At 40.2% G+C, this 13210-nt stretch overlaps 1 protein-coding gene across 1 annotated transcript in view; it reads right to left on the bottom strand.

The window, feature by feature from the left end:
• Positions 1-4510: 4510 nt before the first annotated feature.
• The window catches only part of LOC117517906 (rho guanine nucleotide exchange factor 12-like), a 107130-nt gene continuing 98430 nt past the window's right edge, over positions 4511-13210 (bottom strand). The window contains 6 exon segments of the mRNA XM_034179041.1: positions 4511-6055; positions 6160-6232; positions 7411-7610; positions 7704-7931; positions 8075-8350; positions 9791-9885. Coding sequence (XP_034034932.1) covers positions 6042-6055; positions 6160-6232; positions 7411-7610; positions 7704-7931; positions 8075-8350; positions 9791-9885 — 886 coding nt within the window. The 3' untranslated portion in view covers positions 4511-6041.

Here is a 13210-nt window from a genome sequence, read left to right as displayed (position 1 = left end):
CTATGATGAATTCTAAAACCTGACTGAAACTCTTCAAATAGACCATTCCTCTGCAGATGATCAGTTAGCTGTTTTACAACTACCCTTTCAAGAATTTTTGAGAGAAAAGGAAGGTTGGAGATTGGCCTATAATTAGCTAAGATAGCTGGGTCAAGTGATGGCTTTTTAAGTAATGGTTTAATTACTGCCACCTTAAAAGCCTGTGGTACATAGCCAACTAACAAAGATAGATTGATCATATTTAAGATCGAAGCATTAAATAATGGTAGGGCTTCCTTGAGCAGCCTGGTAGGAATGGGGTCTAATAAACATGTTGATGGTTTGGATGAAGTAACTAATGAAAATAACTCAGACAGAACAATCGGAGAGAAAGAGTCTAACCAAATACCGGCATCACTGAAAGCAGCCAAAGATAACGATACGTCTTTGGGATGGTTATGAGTAATTTTTTCTCTAATAGTTAAAATTTTGTTAGCAAAGAAAGTCATGAAGTCATTACTAGTTAAAGTTAATGGAATACTCAGCTCAATAGAGCTCTGACTCTTTGTCAGCCTGGCTACAGTGCTGAAAAGAAACCTGGGGTTGTTCTTATTTTCTTCAATTAGTGATGAGTAGAAAGATGTCCTAGCTTTACGGAGGGCTTTTTTATAGAGCAACAGACTCTTTTTCCAGGCTAAGTGAAGATCTTCTAAATTAGTGAGACGCCATTTCCTCTCCAACTTACGGGTTATCTGCTTTAAGCTACGAGTTTGTGAGTTATACCACAGAGTCAGACACTTCTGATTTAAAGCTCTCTTTTTCAGAGGAGCTACAGCATCCAAAGTTGTCTTCAATGAGGATGTAAAACTATTGACGAGATACTCTAGTTTAGGTAGCTACTCTGCACTGTGTTAGTATATGGCATTAGAGAACATAAAGAAGGAATCATATCCTTAAACCTAGTTACAGCGCTTTCTGAAAGACTTCTAGTGTAATGAAACTTATTCCCCACTGCTGGGTAGTCCATCAGAGTAAATGTAAATGTTATTAAGAAATGATCAGACAGAAGGGAGTTTTCAGGGAATACTGTTAAGTCTTCTATTTCCATACCATAAGTCAGAACAAGATCTAAGATATGATTAAAGTGGTGGGTGGACTCATTTACTTTTTGAGCAAAGCCAATAGAGTCTAATAATAGATTAAATGCAGTGTTGAGGCTGTCATTCTCAGCATCTGTGTGGATGTTAAAATCGCCCACTATAATTATCTTATCTGAGCTAAGCACTAAGTCAGACAAAAGGTCTGAAAATTCACAGAGAAACTCACAGTAACGACCAGGTGGACGATAGATAATAACAAATAAAACTGGTTTTTGGGACTTCCAATTTGGATGGACAAGACTAAGAGACAAGCTTTCAAATGAATTAAAGCTCTGTCTGGGTTTTTGATTAATTAATAAGCTGGAATGGAAGATTGCTGCTAATCCTCCGCCCCGGCCCGTGCTACGAGCATTCTGACAGTTAGTGTGACTCGGGGGTAATAGATTTCAATATGAAATAATATCGTTTCTAATAATCAGAGTTTAATTATTTTGTACACCAAACACGTTTTACAGTCAGTGTTTCTGGTTTTTCCGCCAACAAAATTACATTTTACAACAAAACTTTATGAAATTGAGTCACTTTATGAATTTTATCAAGAAAGATAAAAAATGGGATGAAGCCAGCACACTGGCGATGTGATGTGGGTGACTTGCATTGTGGCAGTGCATGCAACATCATAACGTGGGGGGAGGGGGGGGTAAAAATCAGCTTTATGCAACTGTGCAGAAAATGATCAACTGTGGACCAACAGAATCAGTCAGAAATCTTCTTGAAGGATGAAAATAAACAAACAAATAAATAAATGAGTATTAAAAATACAGAATACAAATAAGCTCCATAAAATGTTAACATTTTTGGCACCTATACGAGGTCTATTAGAAAAGTATCCAACCTTATTATTTTTTAAAAAACCATATGGATTTGAATCACCTGTGATTGCGTCAGAAAAGCTTGAACCCTTGTGCGCATACATGAGGTTTTTCATGCCTGTCGGTTGCGTCATTCGCCTGTGAGCAGGCTTTGAGTGAGGAGTGGTCCACCCCTCTCGTCTATTTTTTATTGCGAATAAATGTCTGAACGATTTGGCGCTTTGCTGCATCAATTTTTTCCCAGAAACTGTGAGAGACCTCCAGGTGGACACCGTTCGAAAAATTAATATGACTTTCAGGGACGATTTTATGGGGATTAAACAGATTACGGAGTGTTACTGCCCCTTTAAGGACGGCCCACAACTGCTGAGAGTGCGGCGCGCTCCCAGCCCCCATCGACAGGCTGACACCCCGCTGGAACAACCAGATCATTTCCAACGTGAAAGCTGTGTTGATCCGGGACCTCGTCTGACTTTCACAAAAAGGCAGAAGATGTGGACATCAGCACTTTTTAGGCACATTCCACCGTTACAGGAGTTTTTTTCATGGAAAAAGAAGCAGAGGGACGCGTCACCGTGCCGCTCATGGCGCGGCACAAAACCACCTTGGTGTTGGTCTCTCAGGACAGCTTTCAGGTGGATTTCAGACGGATTCCGGTTGCTTTCCAGTCGTGTGAATATCTGATTGTGCATGAGCTGGACATGCCAGAACATGTCCCGTGAGGCTTCATCACGCCGTCCTTAAAGCAGCAGTAACACTCCGTAATCTGTTTAATCCCCATAAAATCGTCCCTGAAAGCCATATTAATTTTTCGAACGGTGTCCACCTGGAGGTCTCTCACAGTTTCTGGAAAAAAATTGATGCAGCAAAGCTCCAAATCGTTCAGACATTTATTCGCAATAAAAAAATAGAGGAGAGGGGTGGACCACACCTCACTCAAAGCCTGCTCACAGGCGAATGACGCAACCGACAAGCATGAAAAAACTCACGCATGCGCACGAGGGTTCAAGCTTGTCTGACGCAATCACACGTGATTCAAATCCATATGGTTTTTGAAAAAAATAATAAGGTCAGATACTTTTCTAATAGACCTCGTATATTTATAGGTGCATTTTTATTCATTTATTTTTGTTACTGTGCAGGGCGTGCCCTGCCCTTTTCTCTTAATGTGCTTTGTGATAGGATGACGTCTTGTCGACAGTACGAACAGGAAGCGTGTGTGTGTGCGGGACGCTAGATGCTGGTGTGCGTGCACTCTAACAAGTTCCCATCTCGCTGCTGCTGCTGAACATTATGATGAAACCAAACGTTGTGACATTTGGACATTTTTGTTCGCTGTGTTGCTTCAGTGTTTCACAACAGAACACAAACCCTCAGGCTGACATCTCATCAATGGAGTCAGTGTGACCTCATAAAAGGGGGGGGGGGTCAAACATCAAATCAAAGTGTTTTTGTACAGCGAATAAAACAACGAGAAAGTAAAGTCACCTTCATTCGGGGGGGGGGGGATATCAAATCAAAGTGTTTTTGTACAGTGAATAAAACAAAGAGAAAGTAAAGTCACCTTCATTCGGGGGGGGGGGGGGGGGGGTGTTGAGATATCAAATCAAAGTGTTTTTGTACAGTGAATAAAACAAAGAGAAAGTCACCTTCATTCGGGGGGGGGGGGGGAGGGTGTTGAGATATCAAATCAAAGTGTTTTTGTACAGTGAATAAAACAAAGCGAAAGTAAAGTCACCTTCATTCGGGGGGGGAGGGGGGATATCAAATCAAAGTGTTTTTGTACAGTGAATAAAACAAAGCGAAAGTAAAGTCACCTTCATTCGGAGGGGGGGAGGGAGGTTGTTGAGATATCACATCAAAGTGTTTTTGTACAGTGAATAAAACAAAGCGAAAGTAAAGTCACCTTCATTCGGGGGGGGGGAGGGTGTTGAGATATCAAATCAAAGTGTTTTTGTACAGTGAATAAAACAAAGCGAAAGTAAAGTCACCTTCATTCGGGGGGGGAGGGTGTTGAGATATCAAATCAAAGTGTTTTTGTACAGTGAATAAAACAAAGAGAAAGTCACCTTCATTCGGGGGGGGGGGGGGGGGGGGAGGTTGTTGAGATATCAAATCAAAGTGGTTTTGTACAGTGAATAAAACAAAGAGAAAGTAAAGTCACCTTCATTCGGGGGGGGGAGGGGGGATATCAAATCAAAGTGTTTTTGTACAGTGAATAAAACAAAGCGAAAGTAAAGTCACCTTCATTTGGGGGGGGGGGTTGAGATATCAAATCAAAGTGTTTTTGTACAGTGAATAAAACAAAGAGAAAGTAAAGTCACCTTCATTTGGGGGGGGGGGGGGGGTGTTGAGATATCAAATCAAAGTGTTTTTGTACAGTGAATAAAACAAAGAGAAAGCAAAGTCACCTTCATTCATGAATTCAGTGCAGCATATGGAGAATTCCAGTCTCGACTATCATTTCTTTTTCAAATATTCATATGAGACCATCTGCACAGCAAGATGTTTTACAGACAGTCAAGATGTTTTAGTGAACAAACAAAAGTACAACGTAAATCCAAATGCTATTTACTCATTTATTGGTAAAGTCAGACACAAACATAAACACTTTGATGAACCGATCCTTGCTTCTTTCAGAGCGTCACGAGGGTCACACAGAAAACAAACAAACAAAAAGTGTTAATATCAACCCAAAATATTATTGCCAATCATTAATATTGATCGCATGTTCTGAGTCTTTGTCCTTTTTGTGAAGAAAAGGCCAGAAAAACTCTGGGTTGTATGATCTACAGTGACTAACTTCAAAATGTAACTGAACATTTAACAACCTAAAGTTTTTTGTTTGCAGGAAATTTGGTTTAAATTTGGTCACAGTGCATGGAAAGTATTCCTAAACTTTAGGGATACGCTAGTTAAGCATAGAACACATGGTGCAGCAGCACGTGCACCACTTAGCACAGTGCACACAATGCAGCACAGATGCCACATAGCATAGCACATGCGCCAGTTAGCATAGCCCACATGGCACATCTTGTGTGCTCGTTAACATAGTCCACATGGTGCAGCTCAAGAGCTACTTAGCACACATATTGCAGCCCATGGTCCAGTTAGCATACTGTACTCAGTGCAGCACGTGTCAGTTAGCATAGCCCACATGGTGCAGTCTGCGTACCAGTTATAGCCGACATGCTGCAGCACATGTGACAGTTAACATAGTGCACATGGTGCAGTGGCCAGTGAATAGACATTAAGCAGATAAAAAAGTTATGCTAATACAACAATGATGTCAAATTGCTAGTGCATGGGCTGGATTTGGGCCCTAAACTAGCCATTTACAGCCCCAAGCAGCATGGGGGTTTGTCTGCAGATCACTTTTTAATCCTGTTTTCTCAAACAGGTTTTACTGCCACAGTGAATAATTTTAAGTCCAACAGATTTGGAGGCTCGCAGCATTTCTAATTTTGTGCTTTTCTATGAGAATTTGAGGCGTTAAAAAAAAACCTGTCAACATAAACCTTCTTTTTTTTTGCTGCAGAATGACTAAACAGCTACAGTGCCCCCAGTGGCCTGGAGGAGTTCTGACTCCATGCAAACCTCACTAAGTGCTGTTGTTATGCCTCTGAGTCCGATTTGCTGCAAAATGTTTTAAACACAAGTATAAATAAAAGTATCTTTTTCAGACCGGATACATGATCGTGTACAAACACAAACTTTTCATTCTGAAGTCAATATGAGTGCAGAAACAGGAAGCATTGAAGTACAAACGTTTCAATCTACAGCGTGTTCTGTGTCTGGAAAAAAAAAAAAGATCCATCAAGATGGTCAGAAAATCTCATTTTCAGTTTGAGTCTCTTGCTCGTCTGTGCAACGTCACAAGTCCAGTGTTAAATTTATTTAGTTGATTAAAGCAAACGGCAGCGGCGTTATCCAGACACTTTAGCCGTCCTCATGATGGCTGGACAACGTGGAATTTATAAATATTCTTCAAAATGATGATGATGATGTCGTGCACTGATTGTCATGTTCCTGCAGCGAGCGCTCACATTAGGTCGCCGTTATCAAGCGGCGCAAATGTCAAGTGGCTTAGTCACTGTATCCCATCTGAAAAATAATCAGAAATTTACTTAAGTCGACAAACATCAATAAAAAAGGTTCATTATCTTTTATTTTGTTCATAATTCAAAGCAGAAAACACTGCAACGCACCGGCATAGTCGTCTGAGTCAGTAGGCGTGTCGATCAGTGTTTTCTGCAGCTGATTAAACTTCATCTCGACTTCCTGAAAACACAGCAAACAAACAAATAAATACCAATTTGTATGTATGTATATGTATGTATATGCACAAGCATATACATACATATACACACATATATATATATATTTCCTGAACTGTTTCAGTATTTTCTACAATATAATTTTGAAATTATTTTTTATATTTTTGACTTGTGCAGAAAGTCCTGTTTTCTGGAATGTGAAAGTGTTTGTGTTTTATATTTTTTCCTATTTGATTGTATTTTTTAAAATTATTTTTTGTATGTTTTTACTCAGTTCTGCTGTATTTTGCCTTTAGTACTTTATTTTTTTAAAACTGTGTTCTGACATTCAGGTTAACTGCATTTTCCTGCAGCCAACAGTTTTCTACTGCATCATTAAAGATACAAAAATGCAGAAATTCAACATTAAACATTTCCATCTGTGATTACGCCACAAATCAGTAACTTCCTGTTTTGACAGTCATGGGTTTTGACATTTTGACAGTCATGGGTTCTAGATGTGGTCGACTATACTATATACGGAGGACAGTTGACTTTTGGAGACAATCCATTTACAGTTATGCAACATCTATTGAAGTCTTTATTGAAGGTTTAATCTGTTTTCAGTTGTGTTCAATTTTCTAAAATTAATTTTTGTTGTCAATAAGCTTTTCTGAAGCTGCTTAACCAGGACAATATTCTATGTAAAGAAATTACGAATAACTGAAGTTTCATATTTGTACTGTGACAATGTTCACATTAGATCATTTCTTTCTTTCTTGGCCCATGTGAGACACTGCTGAGACACAATTCTGCTGTTTTGTCTGTAGTGTGAACATGTTAATTCTGGGTTTGGGGTCACATGCACACAGAAAATGTCCAGATCTGAATCTGCTGTCTGGAATGTTAGAGGATGGACAGACTGATGAGTTCTGTCAGGTCTGCAGCAACCTCACAGGCTTTTATTTTGAAATACAGGCACTTATTGTGGAAGCGCAACACTGATTACTGAAAATGACAGCTTTCTCAAAAAATATTGGTCCGATCACCTTGCTGTTTTCACGACTTGAATCCTCATGAAACAATACATAAGTACGCCAAAAGACGAACGTCGGCTCCTTCTGGATTTCAATTGATGCTCTGGATGCACAAACACACAGAGGCCACTTGCCTTTTATTATATGGATTAAAAAAAAGTACTACCTTCAGATACTCCAGGTCGGCCTGTAGAAGGCGCAGGTAGGTCATTAGCTGCCGGTTGAGGTTGGGGCCGCTGCCCCCTGTTTGTGAGGAGGAGGACAGCAGTTTCTCCAAGTCAATTACTACATCACTTCCTTCTAATCCATCATCATCAGTGCTGCTCTCCTCAGCACCCGCGTCAAAGTCCAAGATCACAAACCCACCTGGATGAAGAGGAAGAAGAGAAAAATCCTGATTTTCACTCCAAAGTCTTCACATACACAACGACTTGTTTTCTTGCTTTCGTCTTCCCTCACCGTTGGCTTCAGGGGCCTCAGACCTTCCTGTAATTGGCTGTTCAGATTCATCTTTCTGCAAGTTTGCAGATGATGGGTTCTCCTCAGATGCAGCAGCAGGTTCCTCAGAAGCCCTCGACAGATCTGCAGGAGTGGCGCTCTGAATCTTCTCCTCCTCTGTCTCTTCTTTCTTTTCCTCCGATGTTCTGCTCATCATGTGGTCAAAAATGACCTGCTTCAGCATCGTCACTAAAACCAAAGAAACAACAATCAAAACCTTCTGGCGAATTAATGTCCCTCATTTCTATAATCACCAACTTTAATAACAACAAGCGAAAAGTGATTTATAATGAACCTTGGTGGGCTTGTGATGAAGAGAACGTGGAACTTACACGTCTTCAGGGCATCTTCGGCTTTGGAGTCATGCACATTGAATGCATCATGCTCCTGGTTGTTAATGGCGACATGGTCATGTGACCCTTCCTGCAGTCCGGCTGCCAGCTGCCCGTCCAGGAAGGCCTCCAGCATCTCTTCATCCACCTCCTCCTCTTCGTCCTGTACATCTGCCAGGGCCACCTCGTCTTCCTCATCCTCTGATTTCAGGCCCTCAAAGGCGTTCTGACATGTTGGTGGACCATGAGTCTCCGGAGAAGATGTGACCTCTTTGTCTGGACGGCACAAAGGTTTGGATTCAAAAAGTACCATAAACCATCATCAGCAAAGAGGCGACAAGTCACGCTGAAACACTCTGAACCTGAGGTCACAGGTCTTAGCCTGGGTGTAGAAATTTGACTTGAATGATCCGGTAGAGTATTTAACAATCAATCTAACACATTTCATCCAGTTTCACCATTAAAATGAATGGTGGGGGCTTTGGTGGACAACAGACCTGGACCCTGGGAGCCACCAGAACCCAGATTTGGAAATGAAAGAAACTGAGAAACAAGCCAATTTCAAGCTTCATGTACCTTCAAAACTACACATATGTGGAGAGAGAGAGAGAGAGAGAGAGAGAGAGAACGCGAAGAAGTGTCTGCTTCATCCAAATTCATATAAAATCCTTTCTGTAGGGTTTTGTTCATGTGTGACTGTTATGTAAGTTTTAGAACAATAAGCCACAATTCTTTTCATATATTTCTCTGCAGAAACAGATTCTGACAACCACACCTGCTCCTAATTCATCATTAATCCAGTGTCTAACCATCCAGCAGGTGGCAGTGTTCATGTTGCAGGTACTTCTATAAGGTATTCCAAAAATCAAAACAAAGTTGTTTTTTTCAGCTGATCTGGTGCATCAACCAGATTTTATACAGTTTGTTCTCATTATGTGCACTTTTAATTTAGAGATGTGCAAGATGAGAGTGTTTATTGTTTCTGCTTTATTGCAGTAAATCCCTGGAGGTGATGATTCATTTTTTCATCTATCTATATTGCATATACCTTTGCAAAATATGCAGCTCCATATTTTGTATGAAAAACATGCAAATAAAGAAAATTGTGCAAAATATGATATGCCACATTTTTTTGTTGTTGTCTGTTATTCTGTGACACTGAAACAGTTACATGTTTTGAGCCTGACTGAGCTTCAGTTTGATTTTTCTGTAACTTTCACCCTACTTTGCACAATAATTCTGTCCCATTAAATTAAATTGCAAATGTGTAACATTGAAAGTTTTCTCTTTTTTTATTCAATCTTTGTAGATTAACCATCAAATGAATTTTTTTCATGTTGACAAACTTTATTTTGGATGCTTTTAAATATGATGTTTATAGTTTTCATGTTCCAAATCTGAACAAAAAGAACTCAAACTAAATCTTCAAAAAAGCAGAAGCACTGCAGTGATTATCGTGATCTATTTTACCCACATCAAGCTGTTATTACCTCTGCTAACCAGATGATGGCAGTCAAGCTTTAAAATTTTACCCCCTGACCTTTATTAAAGAAAAATAAAATGAAACCTGCCTCACAACATTAAAGAAAAAAAGACAAAAATTGAAACGAGTCCAAATCACCATTGAAACAGAATTTTGATCCATTCACAAAATACATCTCTCGTCTTTTGCGTTTTTCGCTGTCAGAAAAACAGATGCGAATTCACCACGCCTACCTGAAGAATAGATACTTCCAGGCGACGAGGCATTTAGATGTTTTTTCGCCGTAGGTATCTCGCTGTTGATGATCTCCATCACTTCCTGTTCCGCGCTGAAAGACAAACACAGTGAAAGTGAAATGAGACTCTAAAGATCCCAAACCCTGGGACAAGCTGGACCTCGACACACGGGATCACCGGGCCAACACCGCCGTTCCAGAAACCACAACAAAAACAAATACAACTGATACTTAGTTTTGGGAACAAAACATGTTCTATTTTTAATTAAAATGTACATAATGAGGCAAATGTACAAATGCCTCATTAGCTTTTGATTCATGAATGACAATATTAAAGAAAATAATAATAAACTCCAGGATCCATATCGGGATCATCATACTTTCATTTGAGGAATGTTTGTTTGTTTGTTTGTGTGTGCTTGTTCCCCAGCAAATCACAGGTCCTCAGACAGATTTCCCCCAAACTTGGTATGGTTCATTTTGCCAAACATCAAGGTCTTTGCGGTCAAATAAATTGATTTTCAAACTGATTTGCACCAAACGTGGCACACATGTAAAGGTGAATTCTGTATATTCTCTGGCAAAGTCAACCAATGGTCAATTATTCAGGTGAAGGTCAACATATTTGGGGTTAAGGTCAGATTACCACTAGGCAATTAATTGTGATGTTTACCAGTAAATTCTGTGCTAAACAAGGTTTCTACACTCGTACTGCTTTTAACACTTAGCTTATCTATGTGTCACAGCACATAGCATCTTCATGCACATGGGTACTATGATTCAGTGGTGGGTACAGCTAACCAAAAAGTTAGCTTCAATAACCACTAATCCACTAACTGAAAAGTTGACTTTTATAAGTCTAAACCGATAAACCACAAAAAAGTTTTGCACAAGTTACAGCTAACCGCTAGTACTGACTCGGTACACTGTCGGCTACTGATAAGCCAGTTTTGAGTTTAACCACAGCCGAGGCTTTTGAGTAAAATCAAAGGTGATCACAAACCACAAATGAACAACGAGCCAAAGCTTCTGTCTTTATACAGTGTGCAACATGTGTGTTGGTTTTTACAAATAAATGTGTACTTGTAAATCTGTCTTTTTTTTCATTTGTAAAAAAAAAAAAGGCACTTGCAAAACTGAAAATTCTGTTTGTGAAGTGTAATTCACAACAAACAGCGACCAACATTGGTTGCTATTCACACTCCCATCCAGCAGATGACAGTGTTCAATGCATTTTGATGGGGGGGGGGTGTCGATTGAACAAGACTCATTTGAATTTCCCATAATGCCTTTTGGCGCTGTTAAAGCTCAAACCTTCAGAATTAGTGCATTACTTTACAAGATAAGTGTGATAATTTCACTTTGTAAAAATGACAGTTACTGTTAATGTTGATAAACTGTTCAGAATTAGTTGTTTATAAGTGAAACCATGAGTGAAAAGTGCTTTATGTTTCATGTCTCCTGCCCACCTGTCGCAGGTGGAAAGTAAATTACACTTTTTTTTTTTTACGGCAGCAGCTGGCAGCCAGCCTGCCCCCTTCTGCAAGGGGAGGACTGCGCCCACAGCGGTCTGACTATTGCAAAACACACAACATATAGTATAATTTTGACGGTTAAGTTTTGCTCACTATGCCAGCAAAAAAATGTTGGAACTAAATCTAGTGAAAGCTAGTTGGTCCACTGATGGCTTTCAAAATTAGCTGGAAAGCTAATCTGCTAACAAGAAAGTTAGCTTCACTAATAAGCGAAGTGCGCAACGCATCTGCGCATGAAAATTCAGTAAGGTATATCTTATATATTATATTCCAATTCTAAGGTGGAACTATGCCAGTATACAAAGGTATATCTAAATATCTAAAAAGGAAGAGTAAAATAGGAGAGTAGAAAAGAGTAGAGTAGAGCCACTTAGGTGCCTGGTCTTGAGAACCAGGGATGGTCGGTCAAACAGGGTCAAAAATTCCAGCTACCAAACATGCACCACCACCATTGAAATTCGTATATGGTAGCATTAGCGGACTGTGAAAGTTAAGGCTTAAGCCCCGGTCACAACCCACCATGCCTTTTTTTTTAGCCGTACGTTTTCTGCGGATGCCACGGCCACTACGTTTTTGTGAAAACGTACGGAGGCAGTAGCAAGAGGAGGGAGGGAGTACGTTCAATGCACGTCTCTTGGAGTGTAACGATAAAGAGAGTTGACAATAAAGCAATGTGTGTGTGTGGGGTCGGCTTTTCTTTTTTATGAGTGGGACCGGAGCGGCAGGTGTTTTTCGCCGTCAGCGATGCATGAGCATGTCCAGCCTGCAGCGGTCAGTTGTAAATGGACTGCATTTATATAGTTTATATAGTTGTATGAGTGTTTACTTGCCTCGAAAAGTTACAGCTAGTTAACAGACTGAAGCTGTGGAGTGTGTGTTGCTGACGTTTGGAAATAAAGTCCAAGTTCAAGTGAGAAGCTGCGTTGTGCATGCAAATCTGTCGGCCTCCATAGTATGTGGTGAGTGCCGTAATCCGTACTACCTACGTACGGATTTGGTTAATTCAATAGTAAGTGAATGAAACTGTGCCGCTTTGAATCCGTACTGAGGCAGTACTCACAACGTGCGTCATCTGTACTGCTGGTGAATCCGCAGCCTGACCGCAGCGAAAGTTCTGCATGCACTAAAACCTCTACGGCGTGTCTGCATGTGTCTGCGTGCTCCTAAATTTGTACTGAGGCAGTACTTACGACGTACGGATCTCCAAATTTAACCCACGTTTTTGCAAGTAGACTGCACGCACGTGCAAGTACGGCAGGTTGTGACCACGGCTTTACAGGGGTTGTTTCAAAGGCTTTAAGCCTTAAGCGATGCATACAATAATGACAGGGGCGCATTGTGCTGTTTTCAAATGCTCAAACAGAATTTATAGGCTTGAAAGGTGGCAGAAAACACACAATGGCAAAGCTCCGCCGAGTCCACCCAAAGACGGAAAGAAGAAGGAATGTGGTTGTAAACCTCTGTTCATTCTACACAATTTCCCCACAGAAAAGAAACATCCAAATGGACTTAAAAGATGGACCAAAATTGTAAGTTTCTTGCACATTTATTTTGTCAAAATTCTGAAACCTTGCTGAATTATAATGTGGTGATGGCGCCGTTTTCATGCATCGACTTATGACTGTAATGTCACGCCATGAATGACTGAATTTTATTATTAGAGTGTAACATTGACATGTTCTATAAACAAACTGCATGCATGCACATATCAATGTATGTCTGTCAACTTATCAAAACAAACGTGACACCAAACAGGTGAGACCCACCTTCCTTGTAGTCATTACAAAGCTGGTGGAGTAGCGATTTCTCATCCCTGCTTAGCAAATATTCTGCAGTATCGGCTAAAATGCAAGGTGGCCACAGTTTCAGACCCTGGACTTCAT

The sequence above is a fragment of the Thalassophryne amazonica genome, chromosome 9 (assembly GCF_902500255.1).
Source record: "Thalassophryne amazonica chromosome 9, fThaAma1.1, whole genome shotgun sequence".
NCBI lineage: Eukaryota > Metazoa > Chordata > Actinopteri > Batrachoidiformes > Batrachoididae > Thalassophryne > Thalassophryne amazonica.
Note: the sequence above shows the minus strand (reverse complement) of the source record. Positions and strands in the feature narration are given on the sequence as shown.